The following is a 21031-nucleotide window of genomic DNA, read 5'->3' as shown; positions in this document are numbered from 1 at the left end:
TTCACATCAATAAATAACTTTATGTGCTGAGCCACCGGAAGAAGTTATTAACTATCTGTAAAAATATATTTTCTTCCAACGTATTTAGACACTTTCTTATCTAACATGGTAAAGGTAACTTCCTATAGAGGGTGATATATAATTGTTGTACCTTCAAACACTTTCTTATCTAACATGGTATAGGCATGGTAACTTCCTATAGAGGGTGCAGAGAAAAAAAATTAATATGAAATAGGGCCAATTCTAGCAAATTTCATATAAATACGTTTTTTTTTTTTTTTTTTTTTTTTAACTACTAAAATAGTATTTTTATAATTTTTATGAAATAACTGATATGATAAAATACCAAGTTGATTAGCTTAAATTATAAATTTAATATAAATCATTTAAAAAAACCCGATATGCTTAATGTCAAATTAATAATTTGAGCATATCAACATGATATTTTTCATATCAGTTATTTCATACATATTACAAAATTCTATTTTAGGAGTAATTTTTTAACAAATAATATAAAATAAAATAAACATAATCTTTATTCATTTTAAATTGATATGGATAACTTGATATTAAAATAATGTAAAATTGATCAGATCTTTTGTTAGTATTTTTTCTGTGTGATATATTAGTACCTAGGCAAACCCCACCACTGCCTGCATTTACATAAATCAGTCACCCGTCCTTCCGGCAAAATATGACCGATAATGCGCCCAAATGCGATACACTACTGATAAATTTCGAGTGTGCGTGCGATTGGGTTGTTAATCATACGCCGCGTGTCCCACCCGCAAATGGCAATTCATAAATAAATCGTTAAAGACGAATTATGGAAGTACAACTCAAATGGACGAGTGTGTTTCATACGCACAACTCGAATCGGAAAAAGAAAAAATGGGTAAAAAAGTGCTGCCGCCAAGCATATTAAACAATGGAAATGAATCAATTTTATGCGCACTCATGGGTTCGCTTGTGCGTTCTGAAGGAAGGAAGCGCTGCACAAATTTGTGCTCGCGGCTCCACTGGCCAAATGCATAAAATGAATATTAAATTAAAGTTGAAACTGAAATTGCCGCAGCAGCGACAGCGGAATTCACTGGAAAAGGCCGAGGAGACAGAAAAGACAGACAGCCAGGCAGTCAGAAAGTCGGAAAGTCGGAACGGCAACATCCGGTGCCGCAGGCCGGGCCTTCCTTTTTATTCTCTCTCCACCTCCAGAGATTCATTTAGATTTTTTGGCAAAAAGTTGCGTAAACTTTTCAGCTTCAAATCTAAGTTTGCAACTCCCGAACGGAGTGACCCGCATGGTTAGGCCCAGATTTACGAGGGTTGCTCCGCAAAATTGTCACCATTGTGCACTCGACTCACTGCGCAATTGAGGGCAATAACTACAGTGGGACTTTACCAAATTAAACTGTTGCAAAGTAAAGATTTTTAAGAAAAAAATATTTTTTTTAATTACCAGAAAACATGCAAATTAGATATGAGATATGGATAAATTCTACATTATTTCATATCAATATCAGCCGAAAGGATTAAAGTCAAATTTATGATTCAACGTATCAAAAAGATATTTGATCGTATTAATTATTTTATAGAGATTATAAATATACCAAATTTGGTATGTTTTTAAACAAATTATGTGGAATAAGATATATTTGTTTTTGTTAATATCAAAATGATATGAATAATTTAATCTTTTACCTAGACCTATCTACCTAATCTTTTGTGCTGAATCATCAGTGAAAATGATGTGTAAAATGTGTTTTTATAGTTATATATAGTTAAATAAATGATTAAATTTAAATCATTCAAGAAATTGTTGCCATACAGAAAGCTCGTATAAATTTGAAAAAATGTTTATATTACCACTGTGACAATTGGTGGTTTCGAGTTATTGATGTTCGCCTGTATTTACTGTATATACGGTACAATAATTACTTATAGGGGATAAAGGGAAAAAGGAGGCGGCCGCAGACAAAGAGTGCGTTGGTAATGAAGTCATTGCCCAGCAGTTGCAGTTTCGCCCAGCACGTGGCGCTGAAACTCAGATGAAAGGAGAGTCGAGGAGGTGGAGTGGATTGGATTGGGCCAGGAGGAACTGGGACCAAGAATGACAAAAGGGGAGGAACTGGAACTGTGGGCATTGTGCAAGGTTAGGGCGTTGGCTTGACAGCGCCCGATTCGAATCGCTCGCTAATGATGTTAGCTCAGTCTGGATGGCTGATGGCTCGACGACTGACTGATTGATTTGTGTAAACTCTGACCGCTCTCATGTCAATCTTTGCCGGGTTAAATGTGGAGCAAATGTCAGCGAGCAGCAGCAAATAGCTGTCGCCACGAACGATGGGGAACTGGAGCACTTGAACACAACAACGGAGCAGTAATAAAGCATATTTAAATGACATTATCGAAGACCAGACACCCTTACTATATGAACTCTACTGAAAGAATCTTCAAAAAAATAAGAATAGAAAGATTGAAAGTAAATATATATGTATTGATACACAGAAAACAAATTGACAACATATCATTTTGATATGCGCTGGTCAATTTTATATTTCTTAAAGATCACCTTATTTCTATAATTTTGATATGAATTTACGTTTTACATGTTTAAAATATCATGTTGATATGTTTGAATCATAAATTTGACAAAAAACATATATAGGCTTTTTTATTGATATGAGATAAGGTAAAATTGATCTTATTTCATGTTGAATTTTTCTTCTGTGTATACTTGAATTATTAAAATGTTCCAGATTTTTAAATTATATGTAAGAATTTTTTTAGTACAGTAATACTGAAATGGAAATTATTAAATTAATAAAATCATTGAAAAATCATTTTTTCGAAATTTTTTATAATATTTTTTGAATTAAATTTGTAAGCTTTATATGATAAGCAACATTACTTTCCTCAGAGCAACCCATAAACAATGAAAATTGGCGCTTATCTGGGCGGAGAACCATTGAAGCGGCACAATGAATAAAACTTGGCACAGAGTCTGCCACCGAAGATGCTGTCCGTAGTACATGTGTATGTATATCTTCAGTCTTTTATTTTATTATACCCGTTACTCGTAGAGTAAAAGGGTATACTAGATTCGTGCAAAAGTATGTAACAGCTAGAAGGAAGCGTTTCCGACCCCATAAAGTATATATATTCTTGATCAGGGTCACTAGCCGAGTCGATCTAGCCATGTCCGTCTGTCCGTCTGTCCGTCTGTACGTCTGTCTGTCTGTATGAACGCTGAGATCTCAGAAACTACAAAAGCTAGAAGGTTGAGATTTCCCACACATATTCTTTGGCTTCCTACGCAGCGCAAGTTTATTTTAGCCGAGCGCCACGCCCCCTCTAACGCCCACAATCGCCCACTAACGATTTTAAAATGGGTCCTGCGCCGACATCTTTAAAGATTTCCGAGAAGTATAAATGCAATTTTGTTGTGTATATTTATACCTATCGAAATGTAGAAGACATTTTTCAAATCGGACCATTCATTAAAAAGTTATACGCTTTATAAATAGTCAACATATATCTATCTCCCTCGCACTCCCTTTAGCTGAGTTACGATTATTAGTCGGGACACCAACCCGACACAGCGTTCGCACTCCCTTTAGCTGAGTGACGGGTATTAGATAGTCGGGACACGAACCCGACTATAGCGTTCTCTCTTGTTTTATTTTACTTTGTTGACTACTTCCCTGCCCTGTCCCCTTATTAATTTGTTAAGCGTTGCCATTGAAGCGAGAAGTGTGACGAATACGGAGATAATGTGAACATCCAGCTGAAGAGAAAACAACAAGCACAATAAACTGCACAAAGAATAAGATCTACTGGTATTATATTGTTGTTCGCATATGTGTTATCAAAACACGCAACATGATTTTCTACGGCGGTTACACAGTGGTAACCGTTAAAATATGGACATTAAACGGAGTAAGTGCACAGATAAAAATGTATCTTGTTGATTTATTCTTTAAAAAAATGGATTCTATGGTGTTATAAGAGATATAAATTCAATATGATAGTTATTTTTTAAACCAAAAATTGTGACCTTATAAAGGCATTTTTTCTAAAATTTCGGATTTTTATTAGAGAAATTTAATTACTAAGATTTCACATTTAAAAAATAAAATGATTCCACGTTTCCAAAATCTTACAGTCTATTATTAACTATAAAAATCGGTCTAAAAATCTGTTCGGTGACTCAATAAATTATTTTCCATTTCAAAGAATTTTTGTAAAGCAAAAACAATGATATAAACGGCCCCAAAAATATAGGTGTATGTTTTTTTTTTAGGTGTGTAATTACGAAAGCATTTAAATTGGCAACACCTGGGCTGGGGAATTGGCAACGCGACAGAAGAAGAGCTCTGTGCGGGAAAACTGTGCGCGGGGAAAACTGTGTATATAAACACATCAAATCGCAGCACGGCAGCAGCAGCAACAAACAGGAAAATCTCTTTGAGATACATGAGATGATGGGTGGAAAAGGGGGCGGTGGGGGGATGGACTGGGGGATGATGATGCTACAAACAGTTTGTGTACAAAAATAAGTAGAAAAATCGCTTTTCCTCCCCCCGAGTGGAAAAAGTGCGGGGGTGGTTGCTTTGGTATCCGGCGTTTCGCGGAAAAAAGCGTGAATCGCCGCAAAAGGCAACAATAAAAACAAAGGCCACGCACGTGACGCCCAGCGGGGGGTGGTGGGTGGTTTGGGCTGGAAAAATGGGTGGTACATTTCCGATTTATTTACTCACCGACTCCGTATTTATTGTTCGAAGGTATCCACATTTTGTCGCTTTTGCTTTCAAGTTTAGCCGAAAAAATCCAACTTAGCCGGCCACTCCCTGCATTTATAATTTATTAAGCAAAAAACACCCTTTTCTTATTGGAAAAGATTTGCATTTATTATTGCCTAAGCATATTTATCCACCATTTTTCGCACAAACACACACACACACACGAATACGCACTGAATAAAACTTTCGCTTTTGTTGTTGCCTCTATCTCTTTCGCTCTCTCTCTCTCTCTCGGCCCTGCCTCTCCCTTTCTCACTTTATCTTGTTTAATAACGCTACTACAACTACAAGCAACAACAACACTTGCACTTGACTTGTCTACATTGTTGTTGTGGTTGCTGTCGCTGGAAGGCAAAGATCGCGGTTCCAATTGGCAATGATTACCGCTAGGTGGACGAAAAGGAAGTGGCTGATTGGGAGGTTGGGAAGTCTGGAAGTGGTTGCTTTGCACACACCAACAAGAAAATCAATACGAATTTCGGACTCCCAATTGCACTTGCAATTTTTGTATTTTCACTCTTTTGCGATTTTAGTTGCTTGATTTTTGGCCACGCCGATTGTTGTTACTTATTCGACTGTTTGTTTCGTTTAGTTTTTGCGTTGTATTATTTTTCGCGTTTCCGCAGCGCAGCTTCACGGGCGCAGCAACAACAAAATCGACCGCCGCGCACAGCTGATTGGGAAAAACAACAACAAAAATCGTTGGGATAGCGGTTTATATAGGCTGTGGTGTGCCCAGAGGGGCTGTTGGCGAAATAAGCCGAAAGGTGTGTGTAGCTGCTAAGTGTGGGGAGTGCGTCCTCGCTAAGTTAGCCAATGCACTCTCTTTGGTATATTCTGGTATATACCTACGTAAATGTTAATCTTGGGCCATCTCTAATTGCTGCATTTAGTGAGACCGTTTGATTTGTGTTGAGCTTTAACATTCCACTCCATTTAATGAGTTAACATTTCACTCCATTTCATGCGCACTGTTAACCCCCATACTAAAACCACTCAAGGCATTGCAGAACAGAACAAACTTGGTATGTAATCGCTGGCCCCGATAGTTTCTGCGTACCAAGTTAAAAATGGCCATCACTAAAGTTGGGAGGGTGTCTCGGCTTATTTAGCGTATGGCTTGGTTTATCGATAGGTGAATGTCCGTGCTACGACTAATTTTTAGTTCCTCGGTCGTCGGCCAGAGGGCGCTTGTTTCTTATTGGCAGCTGGAAATCGATAATTCCATCGATGTTTTCCTCCACCTATTCTCACCTCTACGTTGGTCGCAATTTTATTGTTGATAAGCGGAGCGGACTCTCGTTTCGGGCGCGTTTCGTATTTGTTCTACGCGAAATGATAAACTAAGCTGAAATAGTCGCAATATCTGTGGGCAAAGACAAACAAAGTGATAAAGCGTCAAATGTGTCAGCTGGTGGAGAAGCTGTTTTAGTCAAGGTACGCCAGAAATGACAAAAAAAACGGAGAATCTTTCGTTCGTGTGTGGGAGTATAGTCGCTGCCTCTTCCAATTGGAATTCTGCTTTTAGGGCTTGACAATAAAACGCAGAATGTTTACTTAATAAATGTGTGTACCTTATATGGCGTGTTTCTGTGAACGACGGAAGATGCAAATGATAAAACTGTGCTTTAACTGTTTTCCTGCTGATGATTCCTTTTACAGGAAAAATCAATAAAGGTCCCAATCAGAATGCGACTGCGCCCGAGTGTGGGTGTGCTGCATGCGTGAGTGTGTGTGTGTGTGCGTGCTCCTTTATCAGTTGGAAAACGCACTTTTATTGTTGTTATTTTTGTCTTCCAACAGCTGCAAGTGATTGTGGGCACGCCTAATTGATAACTATTTTCGAGCACTTCCATTTCCAATTTCACCGCAGTATAATTAATCACCGCATTAAGGAAAATACCATAATATCTGCACGCTCGATTGTTTTACACGGCTACAAAAAACATTACAGAAAACAGAAAACACAATTCCACACTGAATGGCGCTCGTATTTAGTTTCCCTTTTACTTTTCTACAATTTACATAATCATCATCTCGCGGCGGCAAAGACACAACAGCAACAAAACAGCAAAACAAAAGCGGCGTTCATTAAACCAACTCATAAAATGCACATACAAAAATTATATGTACATACGTTTTCAGCAGTTGCTCGGTAGTTTTTATTATTTAATATTTTCGCGCATATTTCCCTGTGTGCCTCTGTTTAATGGCTTTCGGTTCCATCATCATCATCGGATTTTTCTACCCCCCCAACCCCCTGTAAATCTTCAATTCTTCTTTCTTTGATAATTCTGCCGCGAATATTTGGTATGCAAAATGTGTGCCAAGCCAAAACGCCGCACAGTGGGTGCAATTCGTTGAGTGGGTGGCAAAATCGGTAATTATCTTGATGGGGTTCCAATTGTAAAGCTTAATTGGATATTTATTCGTTGGTAAAATACTTTAGTTTCAGATGACCCATACATTTTTGCACTATTTTAGAAAAATACAGGGGTTGATGGGACAAAACCTACCCCTAAAACGTTAAAATCAATAAATGTGCAAAAAAAAAAGAAATGTCCTCCTGTTCGTATTCATCTAAGTGGTCTGTTAGTTCGAGGGCATCGATTTTGGACCTCATGTCGACTTCGCCCCACCTCCTTTCTTTAATTTTATCACAATTAACTTGTACCAATTAGGATATATGAAAAAAATAGAATCTTAAATCATTCCCCTTACAAGGTAATTGATCTGAACCAAGATTAAAACTTTAAATCAAATTATGGAATGCGAATTCCATCAACACGAAAACCAAAACAAAACTGGTTAATTTGTTTAAAGATTACTAAAAATGGAATTGTTCACATTTTGATTTAATTATACAAATTTTGGCACCAGCTTAAAAAGAGTTTGTCATCAAGTGATTTGTTTATATTGTAGGAGTATCATATATCAACTTCATTTTCCAAATAACAGTATTGTATGCGTCAAACTTAAAAATCCCTTTATCTCTAGGACCTAAAAAAAAGCAGATTGGGTGACTAAAAGTAAGCAGTAAAATATTTAATTGTTAGCTGGCTGATTCACTTTCTAAACCATTTCATTAAAATAGATTATTATTTGTCGCTTTAAATTCATTTTTAAGCGTGGGAGGAAAACCAATTTAATTTCCAAATACAGTCCACAGAAACCGCTTAGTTTTTAATTGTTTCCATTGTACCCGGGTCTCATCGGAGACCCTTACATATGTGCTTGGCTGCCCGGTTAATGACACGACGAGGAGTCAGTTGTCTCTGGGGGACTGTGAAGCTCTTTGGCTAGACAAGTGACGCATATTTTCGCATTCTTTGTGGTACTTTGCCAGCGCATGCATATATCTCTATATAGTATCGCTATATGCGGGGCTGATTTGCCTAATTCGCGGATCGTTGATTCATCGAAATTGCTCGTCTTCTGAATTCTTGCCACCGAAAGTACAGATATTGCCGAATGTTAATCAGTGTGGAGCCGTACCGCCTTATCAAGCGACTGATATGGATAGTTATATACTTACATTTTAGGTTAAGGCCTAGGCAAACAATCGATCGATCGGTCGGTAGATGATGAATGATTGCTTACTGCTGGCCAGTCCGGCATTCCATTCGAAACTCGATTGGACTCGATGGATGCATTACATTTCCGCTGTTACACAAGCGATTTGCATTTCACAGCCACTCAAATTGCGGTTACCACTTTTTCGTTTCTCTCTTTATGTTGGTCGCAATTAAAATTTGATTAATTTGCCAATTGGAGCTTGACTTGGAGATTGACTTGTGCGGAGCGAGAAACTGGTACACGACCCGGGTCATTCCCAATCCGATCCATTTTGAAAACTTAGAATATGATTAAAGGTACACGGTGAGAAACTAGAAACATTAGAATTTTATAGGATTTTTAAAATGAAAAACAATTAAGAGAGGAGAATTTCTAGAAATATTATGATAATAAAAGGGTTTATAACATCGAAAAACAGATAGGAGGTTTTTTAAAGAATTGTATCATAAGTAACTAAATAATTCAGGCTAATTTCTATAGGTATATTGTTTAAAATAATAGTAACAAGTCTTAAAATAAAGCACAATGAAGAAAGGAGAAAATATTATGATAATAAAAGGGTTTATAATAGTAGGTCTTATAAAGAATTTTATCATAAGCAATTACAAAGTTCAGGTTGATTTATATATTACATAGTGAAATACTAGAAATATCAAAATTCCAGGTTTATATCGTGATTTTAATAGAACAGGTTCCTAAAATAAAAATATTATGATATTTAAAAAGTTTCTAGAATCGAAAAATGATTGATAGGTCTTTTAAAGAATTGTATCATCAGTAAATAACAAATTTCAGTTAAAGTATTTTGATTTCGGTGAGTTATTCTAACTTTCTTATGACTTGGATATTTTTTAAAGATATCAATTATAATTTACGCGTTATTTTCTCCCTGTGCACATACATATTTATGTACCTACATCTGTCTGTCCATGCTCAATTTTACGCTACAATAACAACTAAAAGAAGTGCTGCACCAAATTGCATTTGCACATAATTCAACGGTAGCTCAAATGAGAAATGTGTCTTGTGTACAGTGTGTGTAGCAGCAACAACAACCTCACCAACAACAACAGTAACTAAAGCAATATAATATATCTGCTGAAAACGCATCTGTATCTTATTTTCATGCACTGGAAATTCCGCTAACTTTCTAAAAGATGCAGCGCCAGCTAATCATGATAATGATTTACCTGCTTATTTGCTATTGTTGTTGGCACCACCTGAAAGTCGGGCCGAGATGATTAAGTTACAGAGCCATAGAGATAGAGCCAAACAATCAAAAGAGTCTTCCACAATAGACCGAATTCTTTTTGGGAGACCCAGAACATTATGCATCTTATAAGTCTTAGAAAGTAGATCTTCAAAAGTAACTCAATAAATAGGGGTCACTAAATTAACACTTGGAATTCTTAAGTTTAGAAGTAATTAAATGTGATCTAACCTTTCTACAAAACAACCATTTCTATCTCTAAATTAAATAAAATAGAACTGGAAACTTGAGATCATTCTTATACATTTTGTTAAATGACTTCACCTTCTTGAGATAACATTTATCGTAAGAGGATTATTATATCATGAAGCTGACATACTCATGTATGTTTATAAGTAGTTACCTTACCATCGATCATAAAACGAGTCATATGCTTGTGATGAGTTAAGTTTATGCGCTAAAATGACAACTGTCATGGAAGCCCCTCGGTTCTTCCTAGTTTAACTAAAATGCAGAATATCCTAGACATGTGATTCAGTTCTTAAGTTAAAAGGTTATAACAGATATTACATATGCACACAAAAAAAAACATGTTCCAGTAAAATCGATATGTCCATGTAAATTTCAGGTCAAGTATATCGTTTTGACATGAAATACTCTTTTCGACCAGGTCAAATTTATCTGGCCGCATATCAACTTAAAATTCAAATAATGTAAAATCGATATTGTTTTTTTTTTTGGGTGTACGAGTTATTTCAGAATATATTAAAGTTTTCCATAGTTCGAGTCCCGCTAAAATACTCGCATTTAAAAATAGGTCTATTAAAGCTCTAATAAATCACTAATTGCTTAAATATAATTATTTTCATTTCATTTCTAAATTAAAAATAACTTAAAAGTGGTTTGGCAACTTTTTATTTTATTTATTTTTTTAGTTATATTTTTTTTGGATGCACCTCAAACTAATCTCCGCCTTATCCGGTTGCATTTTCTGATCGCTGCCCACACTTGATATATGATAGTTGCCAGGCGATTCGTCTCTGTTTCAGTTTTGCTGGGGAGCAGAGTGCACTAAAAAAAAAAGCTTGAATTGCATATTCATGCATGCACGCATTGGATCCCTAAATACCAATAAAGAAAATGTTCTTTTATTAAAGGCGATTTTTTCATAGTTTTAAAGGAATTCTTCTAAAACCTGTATAAAAACAAGAATAATAATTTTGTGAGTGTAGAGTGGTGGTGCGTCTATAATTAGCCCACGCCCTGGTCCGGCACTAAATTTATAGCAATTTATAGAGTCTCAATTGCGCCGCCTCTTACTTTATCTCCCTTCTTTCCCTTGCAGGCCATGGAGCATTGACTTGTGTCTCTGAGAAACCTCCAAGCCCCGATCCCCGGGTACGATCCCCGCCAGCCAAGTCATGTTGGAGCCAACGCTGACGCCCGATCTGGAGGAGGGCATCGCCGGCCTCAGCCTAGACGTAGATGTGGACGTGGACGTGGACTCGGTGCCCGATCGCAAGCCGCACTTCCTCGACTACGATGCAGTTGCGCCGCCGGACTACGAGGAGGCCAGCTTTGGGGCAGCCAGGAGTTCGGGGGAGCAGCTGAAGATGGACAAGAAGTTCGAGCGCGACGGCGAGGTGAGCGACTACGAGCTGGCCGCCAGTGGCTATACGAAGAAGGAGTTCACCCAGGACGACAATACGCTGCACTTCACCCAGAGTGGAGGTGGAGCTGGTGGAGCCGTGGGCAAGAAGACCACGACGGCCAAGCATTTCCTGGACGAGAATCCCATTCCGCCGGACTATATGCTGGCCCAGGAACTCCGCGAGATGCGGGAGCATCGCAGCCTGGACAGGAACTTCGAACGGCAGTCGGCGCAGCAGCAGCAGTTGGATGAACTGCCGCCGAGGAATGGCGGAGGATCGCCGGCCAGTGCAGGTCGCCCGTCGCGCAGCAAGGAGCCTTCTTACACGCTCTCCAGGTTCTTAGATGGAGATTCACCTGCTCCGGTGCCCAGGTTGCCCAAGGGAGCCGCCTGGACGACCAGTTTCGATGAGCGATACTCCTCGTCGGCCGTGGAGGCCACTTTGGGCTCGAAGGTGGAGTGTGTCTACTCGCTGCTCTCCATGCTGGGCTCCAATGATCCCCTGGAAATGGCCAAAAAGTTCTTGGAGCTGTCGGCGAATGCGCAAAGTTGCGCCACCCTCAGAAGATCTGGCTGCATGCCGCTCCTGGTGCAGATGATGCATGCCCCTGACAATGACCAAGAGGTGAGGAAGTGCGCCGGTCAGGCCCTGCACAATGTGGTGCACAGTCATCCGGATGAGAAGTGCGGCAGGAGGGAAGCCAAGGTGTTAAGACTCCTGGACCAAATCCTCGACTACTGCTCTTTTTTGAAGACTCTACTGCAGAGTGGCGGCGAGGCCATAGCCGATGATTCGGATCGTCATCCACTGGCGGCCATTTCATCGCTAATGAAGGTCAGCTTCGATGAGGAGCACCGGCATGCCATGTGCGAACTGGGAGCCCTGCATGCGATACCCAATCTGGTGCATCTGGATCATGCAGTGCATGGACCCAAGCCCGAGGATCAGTGCTGCAATTCGCTGAGAAGATATGCCCTAATGGCCCTTACCAACTTAACCTTTGGGGATGAGAACAACAAGGCGCTGCTCTGCGGACAGAAGCAGTTCATGGAGGCCCTGGTGGCCCAGCTGGATTCGGCTCCGGATGATTTGCTCCAGGTGACGGCCAGTGTGCTGCGCAATCTCTCCTGGCGGGCGGATAGCAATATGAAGGCGATTCTCAATGAGATTGGCACTGTGACCGCTTTGGCCCTGGCGGCCATGCGGAATAGGAGTGAGAACACCCTGAAGGCCATACTCTCCGCGCTGTGGAATCTCTCGGCTCATTGCAGCACCAATAAAGCGGAATTCTGTGCTGTGGATGGAGCTCTAGCCTTTCTTGTGGGGATGCTCAGCTACGAGGGACCTAGTAAAACCCTGAAAATCATCGAGAATGCCGGTGGAATACTAAGAAACGTCTCCAGTCACATTGCCGTATGTGAACCCTATCGACAGATCCTGCGGCAGCACAACTGCCTGGCCATTCTGCTGCAGCAACTCAAGTCCGAAAGCCTCACCGTGGTCAGCAACTCGTGTGGAACGCTGTGGAATCTATCGGCCCGCTCGCCCGAGGATCAGAAGTTCTTGTGGGACAATGGAGCGGTGCCCATGTTGCGTTCGTTGATTCACTCCAAGCACGCCATGATCTCAGAGGGCAGCTCTTCGGCTCTCAAGAATCTGCTGAACTTTCGACCGGCTGTCCAGAATCATCACCAACTGGATCCCATTGCCAGGTCGATGGGTTTGAAGGCTCTGCCCACTTTGGAGGCACGCAAGGCGAAGGCTTTGCAGCAGGAATTGGGTGAAAGGCATACATCGGAGACTTGCGACAATTTGGACACAAGTGGGAAGTTAAGCAAGGCTTCCAGTAGACGACATCCCGCTGCAGTGCCTCGTCTAACCCGCTCGGCCATGCTAACCAAAAGTGAGAGTAGGGATTCTGTATACTCGGCCAAATCGGAGTGCGCCTATGATCATCTCATCCGCTCCGCCTCCGCCTCGGATGCCCAGCGCAAGGTGAAGCCCAAGATGACGGACTTTGAGCTGGAAATGGAACAGGATGCGGAGCCCATTGACTACTCGGCCAAGTACAGCGAGAGTGCCACGAAGACCTCCTCGTCGACATATCAGGAAACGGATCTCGATCAGCCCACGGACTTTAGTCTGCGCTATGCGGAGAATCAATTGGAATCCGCCATAACACCTCCAACTGAAGCCGAGCCAGCGAAATCCAACGAGGGGCAGGAGATACTCCTCATCCTAGACGACAGTGTCAAGTGCTATCAGACCGAAGATACCCCCTATGTCATATCCAATGCAGCTTCCGTCACGGATTTAAGGGTCGCCGCCAAGGGAGAGGCGAAAGTAGAAGTCAGGGAGGTGGCTTCCAAGGAACCAGCTCCCAAAAAGCTACCCAAGCAGTGCGGATCCGGTTCATATACCCCGGAAAAGCCCATCAATTATTGCGAGGAGGGAACTCCTGGCTACTTTAGTCGCTACGATTCGCTGAGCAGCCTGGATGAGTCGGGCAAGGCCAAATCCAAGGTGGAGAAACCAGAGGAACAGGAATCCCAGCCAGCAGTGGAGCAGATTCTGCAGGTCAAGCCTACAAACCAGGAGAATTCAGCCTTGGAAACGCCTTTAATGTTTTCGAGACGCAGCTCCATGGATTCTCTAGTCCACGATCCCGATGTGGATGTGGTCAACTGCGATGACAAGAGCTCGGTGGTCAGTGACTTTAGTCGCCTGGCCAGCGGGGTGATATCCCCCTCGGAGATCCCCGATTCGCCCACTCAAAGTATGCCGCAATCGCCTAGGAGAAATAGTTCGGTTCAGCCCGCTGTAATCCCCGCCAGCTTGCAGCCACTGCGCAGCGTCTTCGAGGATGACCTGAGCAGCTTCAATGTGGAGCATACACCCGCTCACTTCTCCACGGCCACCAGTTTGAGTAACCTGAGCATTGTGGACGATGAAAAGGCACCGGCGAGTGAAGATGAGCTCCTGCTGGCCAACTGCATCAACATGGGCATGCAACGAAAGCCAGCTGGTGAGGTGGTGAATCCCGAAGTGGACGAAGTGGCCGAGGAGACCATTCGGAGCTACTGCACCGAGGATACGCCGGCGCTGCTCTCCAAGGTGGCCAGCAACACCAATCTGTCGGCCATCTCCATGAGCTCCAATGATCATAAAGAAGTGGTCGAGGTGGCTGCTCATCAGCTTTCAGATGATGTATCCTCGAATGCCTCGGATTGCGGTGGAGCTGCGGGCAATCTCCTGCAGCAGTGCATCCGCGATGGCATGAAGAAACCTTTAACTGAAGGAGCTGCCGATCCCATAGCCATGCTGCGACGTGGCGGAAACCAACTGACCGGCTATCTGCCCTCCGCCGATGAGGTGAACAAGTTCTTGGTGGAGGACAGTCCCTGCAACTTCTCTGTAGTCTCTGGCCTCTCAAATTTAACTGTGGGTTCAAGTCTGGTGGGTCCAGCCGTGGAGCTCAAGGAAACCGCAGCGTGAGTAGTGATCCCAAAAATATATTTAACCTTGAATCTATAACCCTTGGGAATTTACAAAAATATAATTTATAGCCTAATTTAAAGTGTACTATTATTTTGTCTGATTATGAAAATGAATCAATGCAGCATCATTGAAAACTTGATTTAAAAATACTTATATAGTAGTCCCAGTTTTAATATCTATATCAAATGAATATCCCTATTATAATATTATATTTATTTATATATATTTCACTTTGAAATCTTTTGAAATTATAGTGCATAATTCATTTATATTCTGATCTGAAATATACTACAATTTTGTCTGATTTTTAAATTGCGATAATATTAAAAATTTATGTAGGCAGTAGATTCAGTTTTGATATCAATATTACCTATAGTATTATATTTTATTTATATATATTTAATTTTGAGCCTCAATCTCTTGAGATTATAGAGCATCATTAATATATAATATATTCTAAAAGGTTTTATGAATTCATCTGATTATTAAGTTTGTATAATATTAAAAATGTATATAGGCAGTAGGCTCAGTTTAGTTATCAACCTCATATTAATCTTCCTATTATAATATAATATTTAATCGATCTGAATAATGTTTTGCTTTAATGTTAAATGGTGGTTCAAGTTAGTAAAGAAGATTATAATTTCCGAAACATTACTTAAACGAATATTAATCCCCAACAGATCCAGTGTGCAACCGAATCCTGGATCGGATGCAAAACCCGCCAGACAGGAGCAAAACCGAAGACCGCCGCATTGGCAAGATGATTCGCTGAGTTCTCTATCCATTGACTCGGAGGATGACACCAATTTACTGAGTCAGGTAATCTCTTAACTACAAAAAATTAAATAAATTATAAAATTTATTAATTTATAATTTCCAGGCTATTGCCGCTGGTTGCAATAGACCCAAATCGAATCTTGGCTTCAGCTCGAACGGCAAGCGCTCCAGCTCGCTGAGCTCCTCGCAGCCCATAGCCATCAATGCGGCCACCTCGGCCAGTTCCCTGAACTCCTCGATGACAGTGAGAAAGAGCCAACAGCAGCAGCATCAGCAGCAGGAATCCTACAGTTCCGTGGATTCCAGCGACTCGAATGACAACCAGTCAAAGTCGCTCTTTGAGCTGTGCATCCTGAAGGGCATGTACAAGTCCAAGGAGCCCGGCGCTAGAGCTCAGCAGCTGCAGGAGCAGCCCGCCGTGGGTGCAGCCTCCTCCTCCGCCAATCTCAAGCAATTCGACTCGTTGCCTGTGCAGCTGCCAAAGCCAAAGCGTCATCATCATCATCATCATCATCACCAGCATCATCACAGAGAGCGAGAAAGAGAACGCAAGGACGAGAAGCTGCTGCAGGAGTGCATCAATACGGGCATCTCGAACAAGATCAGCGCCGTGCCAAAAAACGTCCTGGCTACGTCTGCGGCTGCATTGGAACCGTGTCGCCCAATGGCAGCTACTACATCAGCAAGTGCCCCCAGCACAGCAGCAGCTCCAGACGTAGAGCAGAAACAGCAGCAGGAGCAGCTATCCTACCCGAGCAGCCTCATCCTTCCGAATCCTCCTATCGACGCCATCGCCATCGTCACCATCGACACACCAAAAAGTCCAGCAGTTCTCGGTCCAGGGAACGCGAATCGGAACGATCTAGAGATCGCTATTGGGTCTAGACAACTGGACACGGAAGATCGCTCCAGCGACGAATCGAATCAGTCGTTTATTATGGACACCATGGTCAGGTTGGATGGTGCTCCCCAAGAAACTTGCCTTTCAAGTGCCAGTGAGAAGCACAAGGATCCCGATTTGATGCTTAAATCGGTGGAGAGATTAACCCTGGAGTTTGTCACCTCAGCGGAGCAGTTGCGCAGCAGCAACAGAAACACCAGCAGCAACAGCACCTGGAACGAGCACACCTGTCCCGATGACGTGAGCTTCCCCAGCGTGAGTCAAACGGCTCCCATTTTGGCCTCCCTCAGCCTGGATGAAGATGATGCCACAGAGGCGAGACCCCTGCCTGAGCTGGCCGAGATCACACCCACAAATGAACAGCAGCCAGCATCGCTGGAGGGTGAAACGGATACCCTGGTTAATGGACAAGCTGACAGCTACTCGGGATCGGGATCGGGATCCTCGGGATCGGGACTTAACTTCCAGTTGGGTGGTCATGTCCAGAATGCGGGCGTCCGTTTGGAGCCGCAGAGGCTGCTCTTCAATGGCACCAGTGCCTCCATGATGACCAACTCGACCATGATTGCCTACGAGGCGCGTGCTCTGGCCGAGAATCTCATCCTGAAGCCCGCTGACCCAGAAGCCACCGATGAGGACAACACCGAGCTGAGCTTCAGCATGAACAGTTTGGATCTGGACAATGTGCGGCCGCCGTCGGGCATGGAATCGCTGAATAGCTGCTACCAGGAGCACTCCCAGCCGAGTTCCCTGCGACAGCTGCCCAGCAAGAGTCCCAGATTTGCGCGCAAAATGTTCCCGGCCAATTTGGTGGCTCGCCGGGCACTGGGTCACCTGGCGGGCAGTGCGGAGAGCGTGAACTCCAGCTGCAATCTGCTGGACAACATCAAGCCGCCGTCGCTAATGGATGAGCTACTAGACTCCATGATCAGTGTGGACAGCATCCAGTCGGAGGTGGCCGACGGGGATCAGGACTGCAGCATGGCCACCACCATTTCGGTGTCCAACTACGAGACGGCCGCCTGCGATGATCAAACGTTGACGGTGCTCCAAAGTTGCTTCGATGACGACGAGGAAGATGCCACAATGAATGACTACAGCTCGGCGGAATCGACGCCCAAACATGGTTCTACTCCATCGCCCAATCGTCGTTCGTTGACGCCAAAGCAAAAGCGTCGCCTGACCAAGGATCGCTACAAGACCTACACCATAGAAACCAGCACCAAAGGTGACTTGGAGTTGGAGGCCCTGGAGGCCAATGAAACGCTGCAGATAGAGATTGTGGAGACACCAGTGGCCACCCCCTCACCGCGTGCCAATGGAAGGAGAAGAGGCAGTGCCGAGCGCTACAAGACCCAGTTGATTGAGTGTCCGCGGGAATTGATTCAACCAAATCAAAGCGATGTTTCCCCCAGTGCGATGATGCAGCAGTTTACCTACATTACGAATCAGGAGGAGACTGAGGAATCCCCCGAGTGCGATCAGAACTCGGAAACAGAGTCATGCGATGGCCAGGAACCGGCGCAACTGCCTCCTCCGCCGGCATTAGTGGAGCTCAAAACTCTTGAACCTGCTACGGCTGTGAAATTGGTGCGTGGTCGCAAGAAACCAGCCTATGTTTCACCCTACAGCATGCAGAGTCAACGGAATAGCAGTGGAACAGCCTCTGCCAAAAAGAAAACCCTTTCTCCGACGATTGCCAAACGGAGTTTGGTGCCTGGTGCCAAGAAGAAGCCAACGCCGCCAAAGGAAGTTGCTGCTCCCGCTGCTCCACCTCGCCTGGAGCGACAGGGAACCTTTGTCAAGGACGAGCCCACAAACGCCAATGTTCAGGTGCCCGTGGTGGAGGGGAAAACCAGTCCCAGTCATCGCGCCTCCAAATTGCCCACAAAGAAGGCAGCTGGTTCCTCCGATTCACCCAAGCGAACTATCGTGGCTCCAGTGCGTCGAGCGACGCCCCAAAGGGCCAATACCAGTCTGCGATTGGCAGGGGCCAAGTCACCGGCTGCCTCGCGAGTGACCTCCACACGGGTGTCGTCCACCACGCCTCCATCCCGCAGTAACTCCAATCTAAATGGAAGCAGTGCAGCCGCAGCGGCGGCGGCCAAGATCAATCAGGCCCAGAGCCGGATAGCCAATATCTGGAAGCGAGTGGACGAGGCCAAGACCAGGCAATCGTCGGCCAATCTGAAGTCGCAGAAAACCAAATCTTCCAATACGCTCAACGGAAACGGAAATGGAAATGGAGCCAAGCCAACGCTGCTGCGCAGCTCGACTTTTGATAATAGCCCGAATCCTGGAGCAGCAGTCAAGTCCAAGTTGCCAGTGGTGGGATCGGGCCGGAAATAAATACCTTACATATTCACAAAATTAGCCAGGTTTAAGGGATTCTGTACGCATTTTTTTAGGAACAGAACACGCACAGGTCCACAGCCACAAGTCAGAGTTGAAAATCAAAGAGTTTTTAGGATAGCAGGCAATATACATATTATTATCTACTATGTAATCAATATACTACTCTCCTCTTACTTTATACCCCATAATGTAGTCCCTAAAACTTTGTAAGCATAGAGTTAGCGCAAAAACTCCTAGTAACTTCAAACTAATCCAAAATCACAGTCAGTGAGGGAGCCATCAGAGCTCCCGATCGTGTGTAGCCAAATGTATTGCATATATACACTAGATCAGGCCTTTCAACATGTGTACAACCTCTTCTATATATACAAAATGTATACTGGCATACATATATATATAATTGCTATATATTCGATTTGACACATTGATATCCCAAAATGGGTTAATTAGGAAAGGTTTATTTTGATTTCACCTTTTCACTTAGTTAGGGAGTGTTTCTTGAGACTTAAATCAATTACAGCTGCATAATTGCACTTCTGTTTTACGCAACAGACCTCTATTGGGATTAATTTCTAGGTTTTTAATACGCCCTTGGCTTCCTTATTATGCAAACACCAAATATCTGAAGAGAGATGGAAATCACCTTTTGTAGTCACAGCTTTTTAAGTATTCTTTTATATTATTTAGCAACTTAAGGGTAATCGATGTAGCGAACAGCTTTTGTATTAAGCCAATCATTTTCGACTTAGTTTTTACCGATCCGATGCGATTAACAATTTTTAATATTAATAAATCGAAATATGCTTTTTGTCAGTAAAAAATAAAAAATAATATGAAATTTATTCTGGAATTTGTTGTCACTCAGCTTGGTCACCTCATTCTGTACGGGTATTTTAAAAACTGCATGCAGAATGCCACTCTTGATTGCAGTGTTTTAATCTTATCGGGAATAAAGATACATATGCAATTCCCTGAGAAATTCACTTTATTGCACTTGCAGGTTAGTGAATAATATTTTCAGCAGACTAATGATTATACCCGTTACTCGTAGAGTAAAAGGGTATACTAGATTCGTGCAAAAGTATGTAACAGGTAGAAGGAAGCGTTTCCCACCCTATAAACTATATATATTCTTGATCAGGATCACTAGCCGAGTCGATCTAGCCATGTCCGTTTGTCCGTCTGTCTGTCCGTCTGTCCGTCTGTCTGTCTGTATGAACGCTGAGATCTCGGAAACTACAAAAGCTAGAAAGTTGAGATTTTCCACACATATTCTTGGGCTTCTTACGCAGCGCAAGTTTATTTAAGACGAGCGCCACGCCTCCTCTAACGCCCAAAATCGCCCACTAACGATTTTTAAATCTGTCTGGCGCCCCCACCTTTAAATATTTCCGAGAAGTATAAATGCAGTTTTGTGGTTTCTTATCACAAATGTTAAAACAAACTTTATTTTAATGTGGTATTTTTCCTAATTTAATCTTTATTTAATTGTAATCAAAAGACGAACTCCAATTATTTTGGAGATCGTGTCTGTATAAGAGTGGACTAAACTAGGTAAAAAACAAGAGAGAACGCTATAGTCGGGTGCCCCGACTATCAGATACCCGTTACTCAGCTAAAGAGAATGCGAAGGAGATGGAGATAAAAACTTTGAACCGCCGTAACTTTTTAACGAATGGTCCGATTTAAAAAATTTCTTCTACATTTCGATAGGTATTGATAAACACAACAAAACTGCATTTGTACTTTTCCAAAATATTGAAATTTTTAAAATCGTATATAAGCGATTGTGGGCGTTAGAGGGGGCGTGGCACCTTTTTGAAACAAACTTGCGCTGCGTAGGAACTCCTAGAATCTGAATGCAAAATGCCAATCTTCTAGCTTTTATAGTTTCCGAGATCTCAGCGTTCATACGGACAGACAGACAGACACACGGACAGACGGACATGGCTAGATCGACTCGGCTAGTGATCCTGATCAAGAATATATATAGTTTATAGGGTCGGAAACGCTTCCTTCTACCTGTTACATACTTTTGCACGAATCTAATATACCCTTTTACTCTACGAGTAACGGGTATAATCATGTCAATAAAAAAATTTAATGTAATATCTTTCAAAATCACGTTTTACCGTTTATGGGTAAAAATGTTGTGTGGCTATTTCCTAAACTTTTAAATTTAACGTACCCTTCGCGAGTAACTTTAGTGTGGCCATGTGTTGTTGTGCGAAAAATGACAGCTCACTTTTTCTAGACA

The 21031-nt window shown here is 42.5% G+C and overlaps 2 protein-coding genes across 3 annotated transcripts in view; one reads left to right on the top strand and one right to left on the bottom strand.

Moving 5' to 3' along the window:
- Positions 1-5476, bottom strand: part of LOC108063568 (dedicator of cytokinesis spg) — a 28063-nt gene extending 22587 nt beyond the window's left edge. For both annotated transcript variants that reach the window (XM_017150704.3, XM_070217401.1), the window contains exon 1: positions 4761-5476. In XM_017150704.3, coding sequence (XP_017006193.2) covers positions 4761-4794 — 34 coding nt within the window. In that variant the 5' untranslated portion in view covers positions 4795-5476. The remainder of the gene's footprint in view (positions 1-4760) is intronic.
- A 582-nt stretch (positions 5477-6058) lies between these two features.
- On the top strand, positions 6059-19589 carry Apc (APC-like). Its single transcript, XM_017150709.3, has 4 exons — positions 6059-6239; positions 10934-14731; positions 15422-15560; positions 15622-19589. The coding sequence occupies exons 2-4, from the start codon at positions 11010-11012 to the stop codon at positions 18766-18768; spliced, it is 7008 nt and encodes a 2335-aa protein (XP_017006198.2). The 5' UTR covers positions 6059-6239; positions 10934-11009; the 3' UTR covers positions 18769-19589.
- Positions 19590-21031: the final 1442 nt, after the last annotated feature.

This window comes from Drosophila takahashii, chromosome 3R (assembly GCF_030179915.1).
Source record: "Drosophila takahashii strain IR98-3 E-12201 chromosome 3R, DtakHiC1v2, whole genome shotgun sequence".
In the NCBI taxonomy this organism is placed as follows: Eukaryota; Metazoa; Arthropoda; class Insecta; order Diptera; family Drosophilidae; genus Drosophila; species Drosophila takahashii.
This window is presented reverse-complemented; position numbering and strand designations above follow the sequence as displayed.

Bases quoted from the DNA above. Each gene is read 5' to 3' on its own strand.
- Apc (XM_017150709.3), top strand. From the start codon at position 11,010: ATGTTGGAGCCAACGCTGACGCCCGATCTGGAGGAGGGCATCGCCGGC. The intron at 14,732-15,421 runs GTGAGTAGTGAT...AATCCCCAACAG, and splicing joins GAGCTCAAGGAAACCGCAGC to ATCCAGTGTGCAACCGAATC. The intron at 15,561-15,621 runs GTAATCTCTTAA...TATAATTTCCAG, and splicing joins ACACCAATTTACTGAGTCAG to GCTATTGCCGCTGGTTGCAA.